We start from the raw sequence: 25,652 nt of genomic DNA, 5'->3' as shown, positions 1-25,652 counted from the left end.
CACCGGGACCTCCCGCTCTTCCTGCCGCGCCTGCGCAGTCCCTTCCGCCGCCGGCGCGTAGCAGCGAGGGGTGCCCGCCGACCATCCCGTCCGGACTCTCCCCTTCCCTTTCCTGCCGGGGGCCGCGACATGGCGACGGACTCCTGGGCGCTGGCGGTGGACGAGCAGGAGGCGGCCGCGGAGTCGGTGAGGGGCGGAGGCACCGGCTAAGTCCGCGGGGTGCTTTTTATATTGCGGTTATTGCTGTATTATATACCCTTGCACAGCTAGGGGTAGATAGCGAATGTCCCCTCCTTCCTCCCTGGCGCTTCAGGGCGAGCACAGCTTTCCCCGTTTGGCTTCGTAACACCCCTGTGAGGTAGGCCAGGCGCCTGCTTTGCTCCTTGGGCGCGTGGGAACATGGACCTGGGTTTCTCCAGGCCCAGGCCCGACCCTCTGTAACCGCTGCGCCACGGAGGGTTTTGCATCCGGTGGGGGAGCCTGGGGGGATCCTTGGCTTCGCATTCCCCCATCCCTGGTTTGTTCAGCTCTGTGCCTTTTCCTATTTTACTTCTTTCGGAAGAGTGCAAGCCCCCCGCAGTGCCATTCTTCCCCTTTCCATTTTGTCTTCACAGCAGTCTTGTCGGGTAGGTTAGACTGAGGTGAGATTACTGCCTTCCTAATGTCAGCTCTATGCTTTGTCCATCACACAGTAGAATTACTCGTGTGGGAGCAGGAGAGGAAAAACTTTTTTCTGAGACTTGTAGAAGGAAAGAGGCTGTGGGCCGACATCCCTAAATTAAAGGATGTTTGGATTAATTGCTCTCCATTGGAATGAAAGTGGTGCTCATTTTTTATATTTGTAGGATTGGGCAAAGTTTGGGGTAGTTTGCCTTAAAGTACAGATGATTGCCATCAATATTATTAACAATATTGTTAGTGTCTTTTGGAGAAGTGCAGGGAAAAAGCATTTTCCTTGCAGGGGAAGAAAGACTGGACATGTGGGAGAAGAGCTGCTGGAGAGAATGAGAGTTTAGGCCAGGTGTTTGCTATAAGTTTATACTATACTGGTAGCTTTGTCTCAGATGTATAGTAAAAAAAAAAATGGAAAACTTTCTAGATTTTTTTGAAAACCTACATTATTGGGGGAAGCTGAAGAAGAGAAGGAACTCCACCACAGGAATGAGATAGAGTGAAAAGACTCCCAGAATGCATTATGAAGATTACTTCGCCAAGAATAGCCTTTCTCAGTTCTTCTTCATGGGCACCTGGCTTGAATCGTTACAGCTGTTTCTTGAAGGAATGCATATATTATTGCTCTAACCTGCCTAGGGAGCCATATGGCTAATGGAACAGGTTAGAAATTTAACAAATAAATAAAGTGAGTTCTGGCATGGTGCAGTCCTACTCTGAAGTAAGTCCTGTTTAGATCAGTGGGGCTTAACCCCCGGTACATTGCCACAAGTTTGCAGACTCTTCCTTCCCCTCTTTTCCCCATTGTTTATTTTAGCTCCTGCAGTTAGAGAGTTGCTGATACAGTTTACCTAACTCAGTTGCTGTTGGTACTGATAGTGGTGAATGAGGTGTAGATTGTAGGTGTAGATTTGCTGGGCATGCAGACCATCTTAGGTTTGAAATCCTCCATATTTCGGGGAGGGCTTGGTTAGATTCCTGCATGAAACCCTTGAGGACACTTGCCAATTATTGTAGACTAGACTGGCAGAGGGTTTGATTAAGTATGCAGCAGCTTCTTATGTTCCTTCAAGAACTTAATCCTGTACCTAATGAGTACAAGGATCCTGGAAGGTGGATGTGTTGTACTCTGCATATTAAAGAGAGTGGAGAATAACAGAGGATGGTCACTCACACGCAGTGCATTCATGGCAGAGCCAGCCAATGAAAAACTCAGCTTGTTGGTTCCTGTGCTACAGCAGCTCTCAGTCGCATTTGTGCTGACCTGTGTGTGCAAATATAGTTGAAGTTCAAGGCAATCAAGAAAGATCCCACTTTTTTAAAAAGCGGGTGCACCTCTTTTTACTACCTCTGTTTAAATATCCTATTCTACTTTTTCCTTGTCAACACAGGAAACAATATTATTTAAACAATACAGGATAAGACGGAGAGCAGGAGGGGGGAATGATGTAAGCCGCTTTGAGTTCTTTGTAAGAAAAAAGGCAGCGTATTATTGTTTGTTATTTCTATCCTGCCCTTTTTCTTACAAGAACTCAAAGCAGCTTCGGTAATTCTCTTCCTCCTGTTCCCAGTCTTATCCTCACAACAACAACAACAACTCTGTGAGGCAGGCTGGGCCGAGAGTCCGTGGCTCCATGGCTGAATGGGGACTACAGCCCAGATCACCTGAGTTCCAGTCCTGTGCACTTAACCGCTGCATGCTGCACTGGCTCTGGGATATAAATCTAATAAATAATACTGCAGAGCTCATGGTAGAATACATGGGCCTTTCTCCCGCACCTTATGCTTAACAACAACCCTCTAAGGTAGGTTAGGTTGAGATGTAATGAACTGGTCCAGGGTTGCCAAGGGGACACCAATGCCCAAGTATGGTCTTCCTAAATCTAGTCTGACATTGTAGCCGCCACCTCCATTCAGATATAGCCAACTAGAGAGTATTCCCTTTAGACATTTAATATTGCAATAGTCTATAGAAAAGATCCCCGATAAAAGAATGTGCTTAATTGCATTCCTATGCAAGGCGGCTCAGATGTTGTCCCCATTGACTTCAGGGAAGCATGCCTGGGATTGCAACCTAAACCTCGCTTCTGCTCTCTCAGGAATATCATCAGGATTTTAATTGGGAGCACATATTGTAGCTTGCATTTTTTAATTGTTCCTCTCCAAGTCAGATGTGAAGGCAATGTATGAAAGTCAGTGTTGTGCAGTATTAGGGAGCTTGAACTGGGAGCAAGAGAGGCTGCTGTGTAATGGAGGAGACATAGCATCTTGGGCCACGCTGAGAGAGGGTAGATCCGCATTCTTCCCTTGAGGTGGTGTTCTCTGGAGCCTGGGAAGGGAACGCTTCCTGACTTTGCTTTGGGAGAGGGCATGGAAGCATCTCATTGAAGTGACTTGGCCCAATCCCCTCCCCTTTGACTTGGGAGTGGGAGGCAGGCAAGAAGGTCTTTGAGAGAAGGTCAAGCCCATGAAAGAAAGAACAAAGGAACTAAGAGGTTTGCATACTGGGGGCCCTGGGACATGACTAAGATCCTCCTCTGAGCAGAGCAGAGAGCGGTTCCCATGCCTGCTGAAAAGAGCGTGGCATTCTGCTGGGCACTTGGGGATCTGTTGAGAACGATGTTGGCACCCCAAGGGGTGCGACGCTCCCTTCGAGCAGCTCAGGTGCTTAGTCAGTTCAGCTCAAGCTGGCCTACACTGACGGGCAGTGTCTCTTTCTGGGGCTCTGAACTGGAGTTTTCTCCTAGTTGTATCTGGAGATTTTGAGGACTGAATCTGTCGCCTTCTGCATGTGAAGCAGGGACTTGGCCTCTGTGCTTGGCACGGCAGACTGTGTTGCGTGCAGGTAGGAAACCTGCCAAATGTGTTGCACTGTGCCTGCCAGCAGCCAGCGTGGCCTAGGCTGAGGGATTTTACGGAGGCAGCCCAAAAATATCTGGAGTGCATCAGGATGCACAAAATCGGGACCGGAATCGCCTCTCGTAAGGATTGTTTTACAGCCGGGTATTAGCTTGTCAGAATTTGGCTGTTCTGCTTTAACTTTGCTTTTGATGAGCTGCAACAGCTCTCATGAGAGCATCTAGCAAAGATAAATTCATGGAAACACATTTCCACAAATATCTTCAAGCGAGGTCTCCAGTTTGGATGCTTTGCCCCCAGCCCTCATATTAATGGGGTGCCCCCCCCATTCTCAAATTGTTGACTTTCTGGGGGATTTCCAGGCCCCAAAGTGTATTTTCCCCACTACCTGCTTGGTCCCTGGTAACGTATGACCCAAAGGCTCAGAGTATGGTCTGAAGGCACATGAGGCATCACGTGCTTGAAGCTAAGCAGGTCTGGGGCAAACCTGAAGTTGGACTGGAGACCCCTTGGGAGCTTCACCTTGAATTCCACAATGAGAGAAAGCTGGGATATAAGCACAGAGGGTGCCAGAAAATCTATTCACATTTTAAGAAAGGAAGAAACTGTATTAAAAACTGTCTCATGGTGATGCTAGCATGCATTTGATTAATGCCATCTTTTGAGCGAACGTCTCCTACACTAGAGACATTCAAAGAGAAACTGGGCAGCCACCTGAGTGGGATGGTGTGACTTTGTGTCTTGCAACAGCAGGGGGTTGGCCTTAGGGCCTTCCTGGCCCCTTCCAGCTCTACTATTCCATGTTTCTGTGACATTGCTACCATAATTCAGTTCAACTTCAAAAAGTAATACCTAGATAACATCTCTTAAAATATGTTATTTTACAAAAATGTGTTTTTGGCATCTCCTGTATAATAAATAACAAAGCTGTGACTAATTTTCACATTTCCTTTTGAGAAGCACTATGGTAACTGTGGAGTACTGATTGGGGAAAATACAATCAGATTGCTAGCAATCTGCGTAATCCTTTGTTGTGCAAAGCTCTTAATCATTTATTTATGTTTTCACTGTTAACTTTGCATAATTATTCCATCACAAGCTGGACTTTCAAATAGCACTGTCATCTTGTGTGAGCTGTAAAGTAGCTTATTTCCCTTTCTCTCTGCCAATTCCATGTTCCCTTTTCTTGTATAGCTGTTATACTACTGAGGTTTGTGAAGTGGTTCCGGTCGTAACATTCTAGGAAACCGGGGAAAGCTGGAATATTGAGTTGAATCTTGCCTCTGTCAGAGACTCGCCTGGTGGTCTTTGGCAAATCACTAGCTGTGATCTTATATATGAGTAGCCGAGAATTGCAGCATCCTGGCTTCTCTGCTGCTCCCAACAGTGGGAAGCAGCTCAAGAAACCGGAACACAAAAGCTTAATGTATCATCCCAGCAGCAGCTTCTGGCTCCTAAACGGGATTCCTGGACCAAGGACAATCCCCAGTTTGTGATCCTGGATTGTAGGGCACAGCAAGCCAGCCTGCACACATTTGCACAATCTCTCCTTTTCCCAAAGTGTCTGGTTTCAGGGTAGATCAGCTACTCCTGCTGGAGGGGAGAGCCAAGCAACAGCACTCAGTACCTCCCTTTTAAAACAGGATTTTTTTATAACTCGTGTTTACCCTTGTGTGTGTATTTCTTGCACCCCATCGCTACCATCCCGAGATCTCGGTAGTGGGTGGTATATAAAAGTTTTAAATAAATAATCTGCAAAGCAGGAGGTAATAATACTGGCTTACCTGATGGTGCTGTTGCAGATCAATTACTTGACAATGCTTTCAATGCTTGAGAGTGCAGAAATAAATAATAATGAGGAGGAGGAAGAGGTAGAGGTAGTTTTGCATATGTTTAGATTTGATGAATCCTTGAGGCAATGTTCTTATGTAATGCCTGGTGCTGGTTATGATATATTCATTGTCAGCCATGCCTCTGGATGTTCTTTTTCTGATCCTGCAGTTTTTCTTGTTGAATAATGGGTTTCTAAAGATTCATTTAGCATTTAAGTTTTGGTAAAAGTATTTATTTATTTACATACATATATTTATAGGCCGCCTATAATTGCCGAGGCCTTCCTAGGCGGCTTACAATGCAAAATGATGCGTGAGTCGCGTCTCTTATCGGGTTAGAAACACGTGCATTTGGATAACTGCTTCCCCTCAATCTAAGGTTGTTCCCCACCTAGGGCCTTTCTGATTCATCCGCACATTGATATTAGATTCCCAAAGGCAGTGATGGAACCAAGAACTCGAATGCTTTTCTTCCATTTGTTTGGGCAAAGTGTCCCGAACGCCAGTGCTGCCAGTCCGCCCTTTAGCCCAGCAGCAGGGAACCTGCCCAGGTTCTGCCGCAGCAGCGCTTCTGGCCTCGGCTGGACCGAAAGCCCAAATCCTGAGCTCTGAGCTCGCGCATGCAAGGTCACATTGGCCAGTGCACTCCAGAGACCAAAGCATTGTTTCTTCTGAGACTGGGAGCACGCCGACAGCCGTTCTCCCCTCCTCCTCTCCGCAGCTCTTACAGTGCTGCCAAGAATACACACATACATCAGAAGATGTGAAAAACACGACGTGCTTTTAAAATGCATTGGGAAGGTCAGTGAACCCCACAACAAAGTAGTCTGGTCTGTCTTCGCAATGCCTGTCTCTGTGTAGGTAGGCCAGGCCAGGCCATCCTGACCAGGTGCCCTCAAGGGGTGTTGGACTACAGTTCCCAGCACGCTGGCTGGCTGGGCCATGTGGGAGTTGTCCTCTAACCCGTCTGGAGAGCGCCTCCTTGCAGAAGGCCCCGTCAACAGAAGTAATGCACTGCAGCTCTCAGCCCTGCGATCTCGCTCCTTCCCCGCCCTTCCCCCTCGGAGAGCCAGTGGTTAAGAGCACGGGACTGGGACTTGGGAGACCCGGATTCTAGTCACCACTGAGCCGTGGAGTCCACTGGGTGGGTGACTCTGGGCCAGTCTCAGGCTCTCAGCCCAACCTACCTCACAGGGTGGTTGTTGTGAGGATAAGATTAGGAGGATAAGGTGAGTTCTGTAAGCTGCTTTGAGTTCCTTGAAAGGAACAAGGTGGGATATAAATATAATAAATTCTTTCATTTTGATCTGGGGAGCAGATCTTCAGAGATTCTCCGAAGAATGTGATAGTCAGCTAAAGCATCTCCTGTGCACCCCAATGTGCATTGCTGGCTGCGCACTCGGGGTGGGCAGCCCATCGCCCTCCTTCTGATTCCAGAATTCCTTTGAATGACAGGAGTCCAAGGCTCTGGCAAGAGTGACCTGTCTTGTCTTCGGCAGCACACGTAGCAAGAAGAAAGAGGGAGGGAAAGAAAAGGCGGCAGCAGAAACAGGAGAGGGCTGGCTGAAACACTTTGGGCTCTGGCTCGGCTGCTGCTGGCCTGTGGGCGCTGATAGATTTGCAGTCCTCGATAGAGAAAAAAGGGGTTTGCTCATTCCTGCAGGAGGCAAACCACCAAGATGTCTCCCTACAACTGGTGCCTCTTACTCTAAGGGTACACAACCCTATGTGCATGCTCTGATCCTTGCTGGAGGGCCTTCTTCATATCGTGCTCCCCCTCAAGTGTGGCAGGTGGAGGCATAAATCCAGGACATCTCGGTGGAGGTGCACCATCCCTGGAAGGAGGAACAGCACAGGAACAAAGGTGTGAATCATTCAGAGCATCCTACCTGTGCTGACTCTGTCTTCAGATTCCAGTTCAGCAGTTGTCTGGCTCCTGCTTTTTTTGAGGGTGCTGATTAGAGTTCTATTTGTAATTCATTTGTTAAGATTTGTAGCCACCCGTGGGTCTCTAAAGATGGGCAAGCCAGGTTAAAAACATTTTCAATTGAATTATGATAGATTTGAAATGCTTAATCACTGAACAGTCACTTACTTGTTCATGCATGTAAAATGCGTAATAAAGAACATTTAATAACTGCGACATTTTGGATAATGGTGTCCTCCCCTTCTGTTTTCATTTTAGCTGAGCAATTTGCACCTGAAGGATGAGAAACTCAAGCCAGACGCCAACGGTGAGTGTAGCCTTCGTTTTGCAGGTAGATGCAGCTTGGGGTCCTGTGGCTGCTGCTTCCTGAGCTCTTCCCCGTTTTCTGTTCTCGTGACTTGGCAGCCACAGCAGAAGGCGGCGCTGCTGAGACTGCCTCCTTCACAGCCTCCCAAGTACAAGGCAGGACTCCTACGCGGTACAAGGAGAGCCACACAGCGGGCTTAGAAATGTGCGATGAGCTTTTGTGGCCCACGGCCTACTTTGGCGGCTGCATGGCGCCATGTTCGAAGGTGGCTCTTGTGCACAGAGGGGTTGTGGAGAGAAGTAGTCATTTGGGGGCCGAAAGGCCGTGAAACAGGGCCACTGCAACGCAGCTGCTGAACGCAAAGGTTCCTTGGGTGGGTGATCCAGCCCTAACTAGCAGCCATGACAGTCGAATGGTTGCAGCAAGACAGAGAGGTGGAACGCCTGAAAGGGGACCTCCGTTTTGTAACAAGACAAATGCCCCCTGCCCTAGTTGAGCCCTGCACTGTCAGATGGACTGTGGCTGAGCTGCTTCCGCCTCACTTAAAGGAGGGTGGCTTTCCGGCCAGCCATGATGTGTCCTGGGACGGTGTGGTTATTCCTCTTTGGTCACCGAATTCTCATTCGAATAAGTGGTTGAGTGAGAGCCGCGTGAATACCCAGGCTGGTACCGTGGGATGGCTGGACTCCTTGCCTGGGTGGCTTCCGTGCACAGTGTCCAGTGCTCAGCACAAGCAGCTTGCTGCTACCCCAGAGCAAAGTGACGTTTCTCAGGAAGGCAATGCTTCTCAGTCACTTTGACTGCGCAGTGACGACTGTTTTGCCCACACTTAGGAGCTGTTGTCAAGACAGATGACAATGCAGAGAAGACCGAGGAGGAAGAGAAAGGTAAGTCCCTTGAGTTCTGGAGAAGGGAAGGGAAATAGGGGAGCGGGGCGGGGGCTTAATGCCTTGCAGAGTCTCCAGCACGATCCCCTTTCTCGGGGGCACTTTCTGGCTGTCCATCAGCCCTCGTCGCCACAGCCAGCGGTTAGGCTCAAAGGAGACCCGCTGGGTCAGGCAAGGCCCACCTGGTCCGTTATCCTGTCAGCACAGCAGTCAAACCGCTATCCCTGGGAAACCTGCGGGTTGGACACGAGTGCAACAGCACCCTCCCACCCGTGTTCCCCAGTGGCTGTGGAAGCGAGGGCCATAGTTGAACTGGGCGCTAGGTGAAGATGCGTGAACCGAAACATGGGGTGGGAGGCCCCCTCGAGCTGAAGGAGCTGTGCTGGCGAGGTGTCCAGTTCCACCCACAGCATCTCCTGTTAAAAGACAGGTTGGGTAGCAGATGTTGGGGCACAGCCCTGCCCAACACCCCAGACACCTTCACCTGGCCTTGGGCTGGACTTTGGGTCTCAGCCCACAGCCCAAACTGCAGTTCAGGGCAGCTCTCGGGCCGCCTCTGGGTGGGAAGGGCAAAGGTGCAAGGCTCCATGCACCAGCGGAAGGCCGAGCTTCAGGCTCTCACTGCTGGTAACTAAGGTCTGGCAGAGGCAGTTTGACCTGCCAGAGGAAAAAAACCTGTATGGAATCCAGGGACTCTGCTGTCTGGCCTGGGCAGATGTGGCGGAATAGAAATGACGAGGCTTGGTAGGAAAGTGCTGGGCTGGGGCAGCCTCTGAGCCCAGAAATGCACTGTCCGCACTGCTCCCTGGATCTCCTATGCATTGTTCTCATGGTTAGCGAAAGGCACTTGGTATATGCTCGGGAGCTCAGTTTTCTATTCTGAGCCTCAGTGGTAGAAGAGCTGGGACTTTGCTGAGGCGAGCTCTGGCTTGAATCAATCACTTCTGCCTTGCTCTCCCTGCTTTTGAATGATCTGTCTGCCCCCTTTCTGAGACGCTTAACTCCAGTGGACAAAGGCTTCCCCCTCAGACACTCACTCGGTCCTTGATGCTTGATCCAGCAACCCTGTGCAATAGTTCTGGGCTGCTTTCTCAGGGAATTCTCCAGCCTCTTACTTCCCACTGAAGTTCGGATGTGCTTGCATTCTGTATACTTAGGGCACTAATTGGATTTCTGTTGTTCATTTTTCTTGGTAGCATATCTAAATTGCCTCTCTGCTAACAGCACCCACAGGCAATGAATAATAAAAACTTTGGAACAGTTCAGCAATTTCAGATGGCAGGATATTAAAACAATCAGTGCAAATGAGCACAGCTGCAAAATTAAACCTGGAAAAAGTCTTCTAACCCTTGCAAAGTTTTCCACCCCAATGGTGTGAAAATGCATCATGGGAAGATGCCATGAGAAGACTGAGGGGGGACATGATATCCCTCTATAAGTACCTCAAAGGCTGTCACCAAGAGGAAGGTCAAGGTCTCTTCTTGTTAATGCCAGAATGTAAAACACGGAATAATCGATTCAAGTTGCAGCAACCCAGATTCAGGCTGGACGTCAGGAAAAGCTTCCTCACTGTCAGAGCAGCACAACAGTGGGACCAGCTGCCTGGAGAGGTGCGGGGCGCTCCCACACTGGAGATATTCAGAAAGAACCTGGACAGCCACCTGAGTGGGACGGTGTGACTTGCTGTCCTGCAGCGGCAGAGGGTGGACTCAGTGGCCTTCTGGCCCTTCCAACTCTTCTGTTCTATTCTGCGATCCCAAGTCCTGGCAGCCTGCCCTGCGGAGGCTTTTCAACCAACTCTAAACAGGCTGGGCTTCACGTCTGTGCAGGGGCAGTTTTGCAAGATGTCCAGAACCTTCCGCTAGTGCAAAGTGCAGCAGCACGACTTTGGCCGATAGCCCAGTCACCCAGGTGCTGATACTGTGCCGCCTCTGTATTTGTTTCCAAGCCCAGTTCAAAGGGCTGGTCTTGACCCTCGGAGGCCTTCCTGGTTGGCGACCATTTAGAGGTCTGAAGCACCACTGCATCCCATTGAAGCGGCTGCCTGGCTTCGGTCTTTCGAAGAGGGCGTGGCATACACCCCATCCCTATTTGGGGTGCAGCTGGTAGATGCATGGGAGAGGGCAGCCTCCCCCAGTCTGGTTCCCCCAGGGTGTTTCTGGCTACAATCCCCATCTTCTTGGACCAGCATCCATACTGGCTGAGAACGATGGGAGTTGCGGTTGAACATATTTGGAAAGTGCCAAGCTAGGAAGTGCTGCCTTTAAATGTCTGTTAAAAAGAATATTATTCAAAAACTGATTTCAGTTTTCAAGGGCTGCTTTGGAAAACTGGCTATGACTTGGGCTGTTTGTTTCTTGGCTTCAGTTTTCCCTGAGTTTTTTATAACGATTGGTACACAACTGAATAGGTTTTTGATGGCTTTTAACGAGTGATAATCCCTGGCTTAGACTTACTTGCATATATTAAACTTTGTATTCCTCACCCCCCACCAATGCTCTTCTGTTTTCTTTTTCTGCGTTCACTTCCTGGCAGAGGATAGAGCAGCCCAGTCCTTGCTAAACAAGCTGATCCGCAGTAACCTGGTAGATAACACAAACCAAGTGGAAGTTCTGCAGAGGGATCCGACGTCACCCCTCTACTCTGTGAAGTCTTTCGAGGAGCTCCGGCTGTAAGTGCCACTCGTGGCCTCACTTTAGTGGCTTGTTGCTCTGCTGGGACTTTTCAGTGGGGGCCCCTGCGCACCTTTCCTGCACCAGCTGTAGGGGAGGAGGAGCCTCACTGCCGTGCCACAGCAAGCCGGCGCGGGAGGGTGATTTAATGTACTGTGCCGGTGGTGGGGGGCGGGGGAGCTGAAGGGAGGCAGAATGAGGTGGACAGATCTTGAACCTCCTTATTTTAGACCACTGGGGCACAGGGATCTGTTTGGTCTTAAAGGTTATCCTTCCTTGTGGCTACGCTTGTGTCACGTCTCCCCGCACTTTGCCTCCTGGGTGACCCTGGCCATTTTGTATGTCAGCCTGCTTTGCTTCATCCGGTGGTTGCCAGGATCAAAAGAGGGAGTGTGCAGCACTCAAGGCCTTTGCGGAAAGGACAGGAGAAAAGCGTTCGGGATGATTAAAACAAAACAGAGCGCTGTTTGACCGGGTGAGCACCTGCAGCTTTCCATCGTCCCGTCTGCTCCAGGTTCCTTACAGGCGAGTCACAGCACAGATCAGCCTCTCCCCACGAGGCCAGCCTCGGTGCGGATTGACTCCAAGCATCCCACCGCGTTCGGCTTGCATTAATTTGCGGCCTCTGGTCCGTGTGAGGATTGCCGTTGTGCCGCGGGAAAGCAGCTTAATTCGAGACCGCTGGGAGGCCAAGCCGCCTGTTCCTGGAGGAGGCCGTCTGTTCTCCTTGTAGAGCAGGACAACTTGGAAAATGGCTTAACTGGGCAGCCACCTGAGTGGGATAGTGTAAACTGGTGTCCTGCAGCAGCAGGGGGTGGACCTGACCACCTGCAGGGCCCCTTGCAGCTCTACTACCCTGTGATTCTCCCAGAGATGACGGGTGGAGTGCGCTTTGTATCCATTCCAGCAGAACTCTTTTGGCGCACAGGAGCGAATTTTAGCTCGGGTGGAAAGCCTGGGAAAAGGTCAGGCGTAGAACTTGCAGTTTGTTCAGCCTCCTCTGCCAAGCTGTTTTAGATCTGCTTCGACCTGGCGGGTAGCATCCTGGAACATCCTGGATCGGATTTTCCGATTGCAGTTCCAGTCTGCTTGCCCTGCCTTTGTGAGCCTTGCCTTCACATTCGTGCTCGTTTTGGTGCAGAATTTCCTGTCCTAAGCCAACCACCCTGGCTCCTCTTTCCTCTTTCAGTACCTCTTGACAGAAGAGAATGCCCCCCCTTCCTTCTCCGAATTCCCACTGCGATGCGAATGTCCTGATTCAGTCCATCTCCTGGAGCGCTGTCTCTCCTGCCATCAAACCCAGCATACGATTTTCTTCTATGTTGCCTGCAGCGGAAAATCCATTTGCCAGCAGTGCCAAGCACTTTGTGTGTGGCTCATCACCCCGTTTGGCCCGAGGGCCTCTTTGCCCGGGAGCGCACCCTTAATTGCTTTCAGCATCCCCGCCCTGCCAGAGGCTCTGGCGAGTGGTCTGGCCGGACCTGCTCCTTGCCGCTGATCAGTTTCACTCAGGGGCCCCGTCCTGTCAGTGCGAAACCTGTTTTAGAATTGTCTGTGCCCTCTTGTTCTGAGAGCAAAGAACAGTGGGGAGAATCCAAGACAGCCAATTAAAGGTGATGCTTGCATGAATTGTGTCTCTGGTCCCTGCACAGGCTCCATGTCTCCTTGGCAACTGCCTTGAACAAGCAGGCTGTGGTCAATCTTCTTCCTACTCAGGAACTGACACCTTGTTTTTCCCCCCCAAGAGATTTTTCTGTGCTCCAGACTTGCTGTGATAAGTCCCAGGGCTCCCCCTTTTACGTGCAGGCCTTCTGCGATCCTTTGTGGGGGGGGGGTGTTGGGGGAGGGAAGTGGTTGAGGGCAAAAGGGGCACTAAATAGGGGCACTGAACCTACCCTGTCGGCTTTCTTCCTTGGCATAGACGGAAGGCACTCCACACTGGGGGCACTGCCCATCTGACGCCGTACTGCTTCCTCTAAGGGCCAGATTCCCTTTCCAGTATTGCCATGTTCAGTGGTGGTCAGTTTAAAACACTTGCTGCTGGTAGCATTTCAGCCTTTTAGGATGGGGAAAATGGCAGCCAGCATGGCAGCATACGGCGCGGTGGCCGGTGGTCAAAGGAATGGCTTGGCCCATTCAGCACCCCGGCTTGTTCTGACTGGCACTGCTCTCCGGAGCCCTGGCAGAAGGTCTGTCTCAACACCGGTGACCCGCCTGCTTTAACTGGCAGTGCCTGAGCTTGAACTGGAGACCATTTTGCACGCAGAGAGCAAAATGCCCGTCAGCCATCGTTCCTCTGGAGTGCAGTGGCTGTGGATGCCCCCCCCCCCTTGTGACCACTTGCAAGCTAGGGCTGGCTTCTGAAATGAACAGGAGCCATCCCATTTTAAAGGCGGCTTTCCTGCGTGAAGAAGGGAAAAACCTGGAATCTGGATCTGGAAGCACATGCCTCAAGAACCCATCCTTCCTTACCAGTCAGTCAGTCAATTACTAATTTGCCATTTGGTATAAATGTACTGAACTACAGAAGCAACACAGCCAAACTTTACAGACCCCCTGGAGACTAGATAAGCCACTTGGAGCCCTCAAAAGGAAGCGGACGTGGCTGAGGTGGTTTTGCCCCGGTGGTTTAGAACAGGGGAATCACGAAACGGTGATTTGAAGCCACGACAACAGGCACGTGCCAACCTGTGCTCTTCCTTTTGAGGAGCTCAGAAGCTCATGGATATTCTGGGATGGCGGAGAGACGCAGCCCCAGGTGGTCCCCAGGAGGGAAGCGGTCTCCCAGCTGGAAGCCAAGGGGGCATCGCTGCTGCGGTTCCATGGCTGCGGGAGGGCCACTGGGCTCCTGTTGGCTTCCCTGCTGAGCAGACTTCTGCATTCTTGCCTCTAGGAAGCCGCAGCTGCTGCAGGGCGTCTATGCCATGGGATTCAACAGGCCGTCGAAGATCCAGGAGAATGCGCTGCCCATGATGCTTGCAGAGCCGTACGTATTTGCGCATGCTGGGGGGGGGGTGAGGAGGGGGGGCTGTCCTGTAGAGCAGATGCTCGCTGAGGGGCTCCTGCAGCCCCCGACTCCCCGCAACGCGCGGCTGGATGTGCGGATGGCTTGCCTTTTCGGGCACTCCCGTGCCCCCGCAGGACCATGGCGTGGCCTGCAGAGTCTGGCCACATCCTGCATGAAGCAAGCAGTTCCCCAGAATGTATTGCCTGGGATTTTGCGTGGAAAGGCAGTGAAGCCTTGCTGTGGTGGCAGTGGTTCCTGAAACCAGGAAGCTGGAAAGCCACTCTTGCGCGTGGGTGGCACACACGTGCAGGACTACGCTCGGGTCCACTGCCCGGCGCAAAGGCCATTCCTGCGCGCATACGTTAGGAAGCTCTGCTTTGAACATCTGTATGCCTGCGCCAGCATTTGGGTTTTGTTCCTGAAGCTGGAGAGCGTTGCAGGTGGGACTTGCATCTCGACAGTGACCGGACCCAGACCTGCTGCTTGTATGCAGTCCGCGGTCTTACCGTGACTGTGTGGCCGGGGCTCCTTCATCCCTGCAGAGCAGTGTTTGGGGAGACGACTGCCAGATCCAGCCCCTAAGAGCACTGGAAGCTTGCCCGTTCGTGCTTTGTACCATGTGCGTGCGAGGACTGGAGACGGGGGCTGGCCCCTCTGGCTCCCTTTTCTCCTGGTGCCTGCTGCTGGGTGGAGGAGCTGGCTTTGCTCCTGCTGGGCCTTCGGGCCCAAGGTAACCCTTGTGTGGACCAGCCCGTTAACTGCTGCTGCTCTAGTGAAGGCGCAGTTCTATGCAGACTTAGACAGAAAAAAGACCTCGGCTCCCAGGATGACCCAGCCGGCTCTGCAGGCTGGGGCGTGTTAAGAGTCACAGGCCGCATGTCTGTCTGAACTTGCATGGCATGGCGCCCTTAGTTCCTTACAGGAATGAGTCTTGAAATGTTTTCCTCCTCACTTTGGTATGCATCTCCAGTCCACAGAACCTGATTGCACAGTCCCAGTCCGGGACAGGTAAAACGGCGGCTTTTGTCTTGGCCATGCTCAGCAGAGTGGAACCCGATAACAAATACCCACAGGTACCTACGGGGTTCTTCACCTGGTGTGGCTCCCAGAAGGACAAACGGGGTCAGGGGTCTCTCCATTCTGCCAAGCAGTTGAATGTTAACTTTTGCAAATCTGTGCCTGAAAGCTCCCATGCATTGATAAGCTCACGCTTTCTTTGATCAATCAGTTTCGGTGCTTGCGAGTTGAGAGATAGGGCAGCCTGTCCCAATGGGCAGCCTCCACATGGACAGGTGTGCACTTGTGAGCATTCCCGGCCACTGGCCACACTTGGACACATCACCAGAAGGCACCAGGTTGGGGAAGGCAGAGGTAGCCTGTGCATCCAAGATTCTCTGGGAAACTGTTGCCGGAACATCATAAAGAGGACAAGTCCCTTAGCGTAAAGGTCGGGAACACCACACTTTTTGTGTTGCCACTGAATTTGCGACCGCGGAGGGTGAAAAAGGCAATGCTTTTCCAGGAAGCAAGGCACTCAGAGGCTCCCAGCAGCCTTCCAGGCCTCCCATTTGCGGCAGCCAGTTCAGTTGCAGTTGGTGGAGGCAGTGTGTTCCCCCACTCCTGGAGGTTGCCCTCCTCTCCTCTGGGGATGTCGCAATGCATGTTTATGCGTGAGGAAAAGAGCTGCAGGAGGGCTGTTGGAGAGATGGCTGCATCTCCCGACTGGGCTTCCCCCCCCCCCCCCCTTGCATTCACCTTCCACCTCTGCGCTGCAGCTGGCAGCCAGATGTGGAATGTGTCTTCCTCACAGAGCTCCTGCGCTCAAAGGAGCCCCGTCCTCTGCTTTTGAGCACCACCTGGTGGGTGCCGTACATGTCCAGACATCACAGGGCTGTGCTGCAGCTTGGAGCAGATGGGTGTTCCCAGGCCTTGAGTTGGGAATGCCGTAGCATTTGGAAGAGCCTTCCAGGCCGGTAACACTGACTGAGCTATGAGTCAGCTGCTTTTATGTTGTCTTCTCTTCTCTTTTTAAACCTGTAACCCTGAGGGCATTGTTTTACATCTTTGTAAGTGGCTTTGTAAGTGGCTAGGTTTGGCTGAGGAGCTGGGTAGAAATTTTTTGGGCAAATAATGCTGATTCCAGCTATGGCAGGAAGTGGGTCCGTGTGTCGTGCCGGTGTCGTGTTCGAGTGTGGGATGCGAGAGATCTGGGTTTGAATCCTCCGTTGGCCATGAAGCTCCCTGGGTGACTTCAGGCCAACCACTGATTCTCAGCCTACCCTACCTCACAGGGCTTTGTGAGAAGAAGGGGAGGGGGATTATGTAAGCTGCCTTGCATTCCCTGAAAGGAAAAGGGCAGGTTATCCATGAGATGTGGTTAGGGCAGTGTGAGGCTGGGGGGGCGGGCAGGTAAGCATGTGACATGCCGCAGTGGGAGCCCTTCCGTCGCCGAATTCCCCAGCCTGGCCGCCTTCTTCCTTTCAGTGCCTGTGTCTCTCCCCAACGTATGAGCTGGCCCTTCAGACCGGGAAAGTGATCGAGCAGATGGGCCGGTTCCATCCGGAGCTGAAGCTCGCCTATGCCGTCCGTGGCAACAAACGTGAGTGCCAGCCACCCTGTGGGCTTGTGGGGCTGGGGTCGGGGTTAGGATCAGAAGCAGGTTACGTCTTTGGGTTGCGATGTTTCTGTAAGACCTGGCAATTGAAACTTGCTGGAGGATTCTCAACCAGTAAAACCAGAAAATACAACATGACATGTGGTAAAAGGTTAAAGCTACAGCATAAAATAGATGTCAGAGTCCAACTTAGTGGCACTGCAACTGATTTAAAACAGCAGAGCCCAAAAGACTAAAATGTCTGGGAAAATAGGAAGCTCTTCCCTTTGGGAAGCACTTTCCGCATCCATGGTGCCACAACAGGGGTCCGTCGTAGTCTCCCCACCCCCACCACTGCCGCCGCTTCATGCTATTTGGCAGGGGCTGCCTGAGAAGGACTGCTGAAGACAACTTTGGGGTCTGGACAACTTTGGGGTCTAGGCAGGTGTTTGTGGAAGGAGACAGTCCTTAAGGTAACTTGGCCCCAACCCATTCAGGGCTTTCAGTGTTGATATCAGCACCATGAGTTGGGCCAGGTCATTATGGCCTCTAATGCACAGGGAGACAACAGCAGCTGTGGAAACCTTGAAGAATATCTCCCGATGTAACAAAAAGGCTCCTTCGTCAAGAAGCGTGGTCTGTTGGAATAGACCTTTTACCTCCCACGCAGCCTCTTAGTACTCATGGATGATTCACAGAGGCCCTCTTGGTGTTCTCCCAGCTTGCGTTAGATGAGTTCAGGGCCTTTTTAAGGATGGCAGCAAAACTGTGGAATTCCTTTGCCAAGGAAATTCTTTGCTTTGTCCTGGCTTGGGTTTCTGACAGCATCACAGCAGCGTTCTTTTGAAAGGAAATTGGGACTAACTGATTTAACGATAGTCCAGTTGCATCTTCCTGGTTGTGTTGGTCAGTTGCATTTGGCCTGTAATTTGCCATGTTTTGATTTTTATGCTTGTACTGTATGCATTCTGTATGTACCAGAAGACAGATTAAACATCCTCAAGAGGTGGTTGGCCTTCCAGATGTTTGCACTACAACTCCCATAAGTCTCAGCTAGCATGGCCAGAGGTCAGGGGTTCTGGAGGATGCACTCTAAGGGTTCCATGTTCCCTCTCCTACTATGAATTTGGTGTCAAATTGCTAGATAATATCTTGCTAAATTTTAGGACAAGCCCTGGCTGGCACGATTGACCTGCATTTCTAGAAAAGTTTGCTGGGGCAGCAAAACAGGGAGGAGAGACCAATGCCACAAGGGACCCATTGGTCAGGGGCTGCCTATTCCTTCCGTTGGCCCTGAATGGATTTTGATGGAAGGAGAGGAGCGTGCCAGGCCTTCCCTAGCAGGATGGTCCAGGTGGACAAGGAAATGGCAACGGTGCATGGGAGGGCATCGGGGAGAGGCCAGTCCTGGGTGGCGTGTGTCTGGATGAGCCTAAGGCTGGCCTGAGCTGGCAGGTTCCAGGCCAGGCTGCTTGGTCCTTCAATATTTCCTCTTTAGCTAGAAGTCATGTTGTGCTTTGGGGTTTTTTTCTGTTTGAAGACTGAGGGGTGCTTTAAATGCAGAATTTTAGACCCTGCATCTGAATTTTTCGGTGGGGGCAGGCAGAGATCTGTTGCCATGGACGTGAGAAGTGGCAGAATGGTTTCCTCGCAGGCAGCGCAGGAAAATTTCCCGAGTAAATTGTGCCTGTTCTTAACTCTCTGGGGAAAGAGGGATCTCCCCCGCTCCTTTCAACCAGCCAGGAGGCCTTGCTGTTCCAAAAGGGGCCCCAATGTCCTCTTTTAACAGTGGAGCGCGGCCAGAAGATTGCCGAGCAGATCGTCATTGGCACGCCAGGCACGGTCCTGGACTGGTGCTCCAAGCTCAAGTTCATTGACCCCAAGAAGATCAGAGTCTTTGTCCTGGATGAGGCAGATGTCATGATCGCCACCCAGGGACACCAGGACCAGAGCATCCGCATCCAGAGGTGAGGCTGAGCCCATCTACTCTCCCGGGCGCCTTGCCTGGGTGCTGCTGCAGCCCAGCCCTTAACCAGGGCCCTTTCTGTGAGTGGAGGATTTCCACAGAAAGGAAACTTCCTTCAGTCAGACCTTCCTTTGCAGTGGCCAGAGGGTGCTCAGGCAAAGCGCAGGGTTGCAGAACCTGACCGGGACCCCCGTCCGGCCCCCTGAGAGTCCCAGTTTCCCCGGCCCTGGCTCTTCCATTTGCCAGCAGTCATTTGGAGGTTTCCCAGCTTTTAAGCAGCTTTCCCCCCTCTATTCCCGGAGGATGAAATGCCTCCCTTCACACAGTTTCTTTGCACGTTGGTCCTGCTGTCCACTCTGGCTCTGCCCAGCACTAGGATGTGGCTTTCCAAATGGGCTGAAGGAGGCTGCCCCTCCCAGGCCTAGCACTGCAGAGCTTTGCAGCTGCACCAGGGACCTGCTTCCCTGACCTCCCCTACCTCACTCCGCCACGAGGGCTCATCTCTGAGCCAGGCGGACGTGTACGGAGCCTTGTCCTCGGTGGCTAATGCTCAGCAGAGGAGTTCCCTTCCCTCAAGAGCTGCACACGCTCCTCTGCTGGATGCTTTGGGACGCTTCCATGGCATTCCACGTCTGTAAAGACCCAGCCACATGGGCCGTGTAGAGCGCTGGCGGGGTTTCTATCTCTCAGGTCTAGGGATGCACAGACCAACTTACTTCTGGTCTCTGTCAGTGTTTCCATTTTTAACCCCACTGTTTAACCTCTCCGATTTGCATTATCTCTTAACTTTCCCCTCACAAAATGCAATGCAGCAGGTAAAGGAGTATATTGCAAAAGTCCGAAGTGTAACACCGGCAGGAAACAATCTGCTGAGCCACACGCTGGTCCAGAAAGCACAGACTCGGGGTGGTTTGCCTAGAAACGGAGAAGCATCGGTTTGACCGTCACTGATCGGCGCATGTGTAGACACATGAGCACACAATTCCAATCAGCTTCTGATTTGACTATTGGAGCGTTTTATTGTACAGAAAAGACCCAAGTGGGAGACCTGATGGAGGCTGGTAGAGCTATTGCAAGAGGTGGGAAAAGTAGATGAAGGGACATGGTTCAGTCACGCTAGCACCAGGAAATGCCTCTTGGTGCTGATTAAGGCAGGGGGCACCAGCGGACGACCTGCACTCAAGTACTTGCTGCTGCGGGACTGAGGAGGTTTTGGGGGGCTTTCTGGGAGCATGCAGCATTGCACAGCTCTGGTGTGCTCCAGCAGAGCTGCTCCCCTGAATAGGACTCGGCTGAAGGGCAACGTGTGGCTGTTTTCCCTTCTTCTCTCTCAGAATGCTTCCTCGAGGCTGCCAAATGCTGCTTTTCTCGGCTACCTTTGAAGACTCAGTGTGGAAGTTTGCCCAGAAAGTGGTTCCTGACCCCAACATCATCAAGCTGAAACGGGAGGAGGAGACGCTGGACACCATCAAGCAGTACTATGTCTTGTGCAACAGCCGAGAAGAGAAATTCCATGCACTCTGCAACATCTACGGTGCCATTACCATTGCGCAGGCCATGATCTTCTGCCACGTGAGTGATTGTGGGGAAGAAGCATGGGCGCATTGAGTCAAATGGGACGTGTGTGCGGGTAGAGTAGAGGGAGGCTTCTAGGCGAGGGACGTACCTATTCCAGATTGGTGTTATAAAAACCTCTCTCCTGCATTGCTTCATGTACCCCACTCTCTCCTGCTCTCTGTGTGTGTGTGTGTGTGTGTGTGTGTGCGCGCGCTTAAATTTGAGCCTGAATCCACCGCTTTCATTTTTACATCTCGCAGACTCGCAAAACTGCTGGCTGGCTGGCAGGGGAGCTCTCCAAGGAAGGTCACCAAGTGGCCCTCCTGAGTGGTGAGATGATGGTGGAGCAACGAGCTGCTGTGATCGAGCGCTTCCGAGAGGGCAAGGAGAAAGTTCTGGTGACCACAAACGTCTGTGCCCGAGGTAACTGGAGTGCCTGGCTCTGGATAAGTGATGCAGGTTGTGTTGTTGCGTACCCACAAAGGTTGTTCTTAGGTTGCTTGCCTAGGGCACCTGCCCGCTGATGGGACCTTCTCACCTGGCTGAGTCTCACGAGCCACAGGGTCTCTTGTTGCCCTCCTTGTTAAAACGTGGTGCTTGTGTTGGAAGGCTCACTGGCCACCCAGGGGTGGCGGAGTGCAGCTCTCGCTGTTGTCACGGACTCGGTCTCAAGCCCTCCCTCTCTCCCTCACCCCACATCAGTTCTGAACTGCTCTGCACTTCCAGGGCATTTCATCTCCTCTTTCTCCCTATTTCATGCAAATTCTCCCCACCCCGTTTGTAAATCTTGGAAAGCTTTAATAAGTAAAGTGAAATAAGGGTATGTAAACCAAAAGCAGCAGTTAGACCCGAGTTCTAGAAGATCTCACTCTGCCCCAAAAGGGATCTTCCGCAATGGAGCCCCAACCCCATCAGGCCTCGGTGTGCCTCAACCCCTGTCTGTTTTGATGGCCTCACTGTGATTGTCATTTTGTCTGCTCAGTTACAACCTCCCAAATTTGAACTGGTCCCGTATGATCTGCCTGCTGGCAGGAACCTTCGTGGACCTCAGACAAGCCTCTTTCTTAGTCCTACCTGGAGACACCTGGGCCTAACCTGAGATCTTCCGCATGTGACTGAACCCCTTCCCCAGCTGATACACGGTGTCTCCAAATTGGGTATGCTTTCCCCACTGCACCAACACCTGTGCAAGCTACCTATGCAGACAGCTTCACTGACTGCTTCGCACATATGACAGACGAGTCTCTTCTCCACCGAGCACAAATCACGTTGGTGGTGCTGCGTGATGCTTGTATGAAATTGGTAGTAAGAGATTTGGTGCACTGTTCTGCTGCTCCTCGGCTTGGCAACTTTCCTGATTCCTTTTGATCTTTCCCCTGCTTTGCAGAAATTTAAGTAATAGGCATTGTGGAGTCAGTTCACAGTGTTGAGCATTCTCCACACACCTTTCCCTTGGTAATACTTGCAGTGGCCATCTTAGCAAGGTGGTAAAAAGCATCGACACAGGGCTGTGGAACTGAGAGGTGGCAGTTCATCTGAGGGCCAAACTAGATCTTCCTACAGGACATGAAAAGTCTCGGTGTGTTAAAAGGAAAGGACTCTGAAAAATGTGTACTTCAGTACCACAAAACTGTGAGTCGATGAGAATCAGCAGTACAAACCCTTTGAGTATTTCCAACCCCTTTCAACCTGAACATGGGTCTTAATATTCGGACGCAATCACCGCGTGTCTGTTTTAGGACTGTTCGGCTGTGAATGTTTCAGTGGTTCGCTGTTTTACTGCAAACGGCTCTGTCACTGGATGGAATGAGCCAAGCTTTCACTCTTCCTTCGTGCTACTTCTCTAGGGATTGATGTGGAGCAGGTCTCTGTTGTCATCAATTTTGATCTACCTGTGGATAAAGATGGGAATCCAGATAACGAGACCTACCTGCATCGCATTGGCCGCACGGGGCGCTTTGGCAAGAGGGGCCTGGCCATCAACATGGTGGACAGCAAGCACAGTATGAACATCCTGAACAGGATCCAGGAACATTTCAGTACGTGGCTCTTGGTTTCTTCCCCACTCGGGGCTTAGGTTCTTGATTTTGGCCAGTCATACCGCTTGAAGGCCCGAGGGTGCTGCTGTTGCGTGACTTGGTGCGTGGTTCTGGCTGCTGTAGTTTTAGGAAGAAGTGAGAAAAAGGTTTTGGTCCGTAGGACCCTATTGGCCCCTTTCAGTTCTACTGTACTGCAGTTCTAGACCAGGCATGATCGGCTGGGTTCCTGTGCGTTTGTCTGGCCTCCACAGTAAGAGCTCCTTCCACCGGACCATGTGTGGGTATCCCAGGGTCTTCTGAACCGTCACAAAGTCCTGTGGGACAGTGTCCCATTTCTCGAGGGGAGGAGCCCCAGTTGGTTTAGACCCTGCTCAGACAGCTTGGGAGAAAAGTGGAGTAGCCCACTCAGCCCTACTCCGCTTCTCTACCTTCCCAGGTTCAAGTTGTTAGTTTTTGGGATTAGAACAGGATTCAAAGCCCAGGGGGAGACATGTTAATTGCGAACTTTATGGTTTCTGTGAGCTCAAAGAATCGCCTTCCAAAAGGCTCTGCCTGCTACTGCTGTGAAGCAGGCAAGGCCAGTGCAGGCACGGGGGGCTGTTGCGCAGTGCATGCGCTGGGATCGTTCCATCCCTGCCACTGCACAGGAGGAGAGCAGCCGTCTGCTTTCAGGAAGTGGGGGGCTGCTGAGTGCAGCATGCACAGCGGACTGCTGTTCCGGGCTTCCTTCTTCCTTTTTGGCGACTTAAGAAATTGCATTAAAATGGGGTGGCCTTCCCAAAGGGGGAGGTAGCGCTCTGGCTCCTGTGCACCGTGAAAGTAGCACTCTGGGGCTGTCGAAGTGAAGTGTCCCCCATTTGTTATTTCAGAAAAAAGTGCTTGACTATTGCAAATCTCCGTATCTTTTGCATGTCCTGTGCAAGCCCTGGAGAATGTGGTTGGGCTGGTTTCCTGGTGGTTATCTGCTCTTCTTTTGGATAAGCTCAGACTTCTGATTTCCTCCTGAATACTGTCTCTGTTTCCTTGTTAATACAGATAAGAAGATTCATAAACTGGATACAGATGATTTGGATGAAATTGAGAAAATAGCTAACTGAAATTGCAGCTGCCAGAATTGGTGCGCACACCCTCCCATGGTAGTTCTCCCACTGCAATTGGATCAGCATCCTGAATGGCACAAATCTTAGCCAGTCGCACGCAAAGGGATGTTTTTAAAGATAATACACAGAAATTACCTCATCTTAAAAGAAAAAAAATGTGGCTGGACTTGATTTTAAACAAAAGTGCAAACTCTGGGGACAGAAGAAATGTTTACAGTAACTTTAAACTTTTTTTGTTTTTTAGTTTAGCCTTAAAATGGGAAGATCTCTTAAATTCTAAGGATGATGCCAAAAAATAGCCAATTGATTAGGAGGGATACATGCCTGTTTTTATCTTTAAGAGGGGAGTAACTTCTTCAACATGCCCAAGCAATTTGCCAGTTCAACCGCTGAGTACATGGATCTATATATCTAAATTAGTTCACACAAAATGATTTTCAGTTTGAGCTCCCCGTTTTCTAGACTTCTGTAGATTGCCGATCTGTTTCTTTAGGGAGATGATCCAGCGGGTTTGCTCTTTAGTTGGTCGCACAATGAGTTGGCTTCTGTGCTTTTCTTTCCTCTCAAAGAGCTTTGGGAATTGTAATCTTGGATGGAGACTGGAGATCCTCAGACACCTTGCCAGGCTATCCCAAGTCCCTCGAGGGACAGGAAGTTGTTGCAGTTAAAACTGTTAAGTTCACAGGGCAGATGTTCCCACAGAACCCATAGAACTCATGTTGCATTCAAAACACCATTGTGGTGAAAAGTGTAGACTTGAAACAATGGACAGAGGATGTATTTCAACACTGCCCTCCAAAGGCACTGAATTGGACACAAGCACTTCCCTTGCTTGCTGCAACACAACAAGCGAACTGAAGTGTTAAAGGAGGAGATGGGCAGGTTGTTCAGGGAAAGGATTATGGTGGGAATGCAGTCCTTAATTCGCCTGTGTGCAGGTGTGTGTGTATGCAACAGGTAGGGCTGGGCTTTGCTGTAGAGAAAAAGTGCCAGCTTTTGCAGGTGGCACAACTCTGTGCAAGGGAGGTGATCCCCCAAGTGCTGCTGTTGGGTGGCCTGGTAAAGAATGAACTCGTACAGTACCACGGCTTGGTGGATTGCATCTGATGCTCCTTGACAGAGCTGCTTATATTTACCTGGATACTTGCCACAAAACAGGTGGGTGCTTTGAATCAGATACAAAAACAGAATCATGCCTGGGATTGCAGTGACCAAAAATATTCTTGACTGGGGACATGCATGTGCTCGAGGCCAAGCACAGCGGGTCCCCAGCTGCTTCGGTTACCAGTCTGGTCTGCCTCAACTGTGACTCTACAGCCGAGACTCATTACAGCTTTTCCCCTTGGGTTTGGGTTCTCCAGTTCCCCGGTAGCAAGGTTAGATGCAGGTCTGGGTAACCACCTACTTCCTGCATGTATTTTTTTCTGAGCAAGGTAGAACTTAGCATATTTTTATTCACATGAAATGGAGAATTAGAACTGGCAGTAACACAGTCCCCTGACCTCCTACTTGGTACAGGAATCTCAACAAATAAAAATGAATTGTAAATCCTGAGTGTTTATCTGTATTTTTTTTAACTTTGGCTGTTCTGTTCAACGACAGAAATTGGATTCTTTTACCAAGTAAAACAAAACACAAAGACACAATCTTATTTTTAAAAAGTACCTAAAATTTTAGGAAGTTTGTGTGCAGCCTCTTACCAGTTTGTGTAAATGGCTTTAAGAGTGGTTGGGCAGGTTTAAACAAAATCCACACTTTTGTATGCAAGGGTCTATTTTTATTCCGCTGGAAGTGGCAGGCGAATGCGTGCTGTGTGTGTGGCAGAGGGCCTTCGAGTGCCGTCGGTGCTGCTGAACGAGAGAGCAGTGTGCGGGCATGGAATGGTCGCAGATGCTGCTGGGCTGGTGTGCTCTTTCTGACGTACTTTTCAGTTGGAATAAAGAACTTATAAGACTGAACTAGAGCTTGGTCGCTTTTCTTTTGGGATAGACTGCCTTTCCCTCTGCAGATTTTGCAACACGGGGTCCCCGAGATACTTGGTGGGAGATGGGTGAGGAGTGCAGGCAAGAAAATTGTCACTTGTATTGTGCGGCGGGCAGAAGAGGGGCATGCTTGCATCACGAGATAATGGAAGCCTCATAAGCAGTCCCTGGTCAGCATCTGTGGACTAGAGAGCCTCTGCTGTCACGGTGAAGCAGGCTCGGAAAAGCTGGGGACATCTTTCTGGCAAGTCT

At 51.0% G+C, this 25,652-nt stretch overlaps 1 protein-coding gene across 2 annotated transcripts; it reads left to right on the top strand.

Moving 5' to 3' along the window:
• Positions 1-44: 44 nt before the first annotated feature.
• On the top strand, positions 45-25,376 carry LOC123034702 (ATP-dependent RNA helicase DDX19B). Of its 2 annotated transcripts, none has more exons than XM_044452285.1 (12): positions 45-186; positions 7,549-7,597; positions 8,431-8,484; positions 11,020-11,155; positions 14,050-14,142; positions 15,134-15,236; positions 16,648-16,762; positions 18,546-18,723; positions 20,057-20,294; positions 20,540-20,702; positions 22,127-22,318; positions 23,354-25,376. In XM_044452285.1, exons 1-12 carry the CDS (start codon positions 130-132, stop codon positions 23,413-23,415), a joined length of 1,440 nt encoding a protein of 479 aa, XP_044308220.1. In that variant the 5' UTR covers positions 45-129; the 3' UTR covers positions 23,416-25,376. The 2 variants fall into 2 exon arrangements, with proteins under 2 accessions (XP_044308220.1, XP_044308221.1); XM_044452286.1 differs by lacking the exon at positions 45-186 and adding an exon at positions 7,178-7,227.
• Positions 25,377-25,652: the final 276 nt, after the last annotated feature.

Source organism: Varanus komodoensis, unplaced genomic scaffold, assembly GCF_004798865.1.
Source record: "Varanus komodoensis strain SLA01 unplaced genomic scaffold, ASM479886v1 scaffold71, whole genome shotgun sequence".
NCBI lineage: Eukaryota > Metazoa > Chordata > Lepidosauria > Squamata > Varanidae > Varanus > Varanus komodoensis.
The sequence above is the reverse complement of the archived record's forward strand: the minus strand, read 5'-3'. Positions and strand labels throughout refer to the sequence as shown.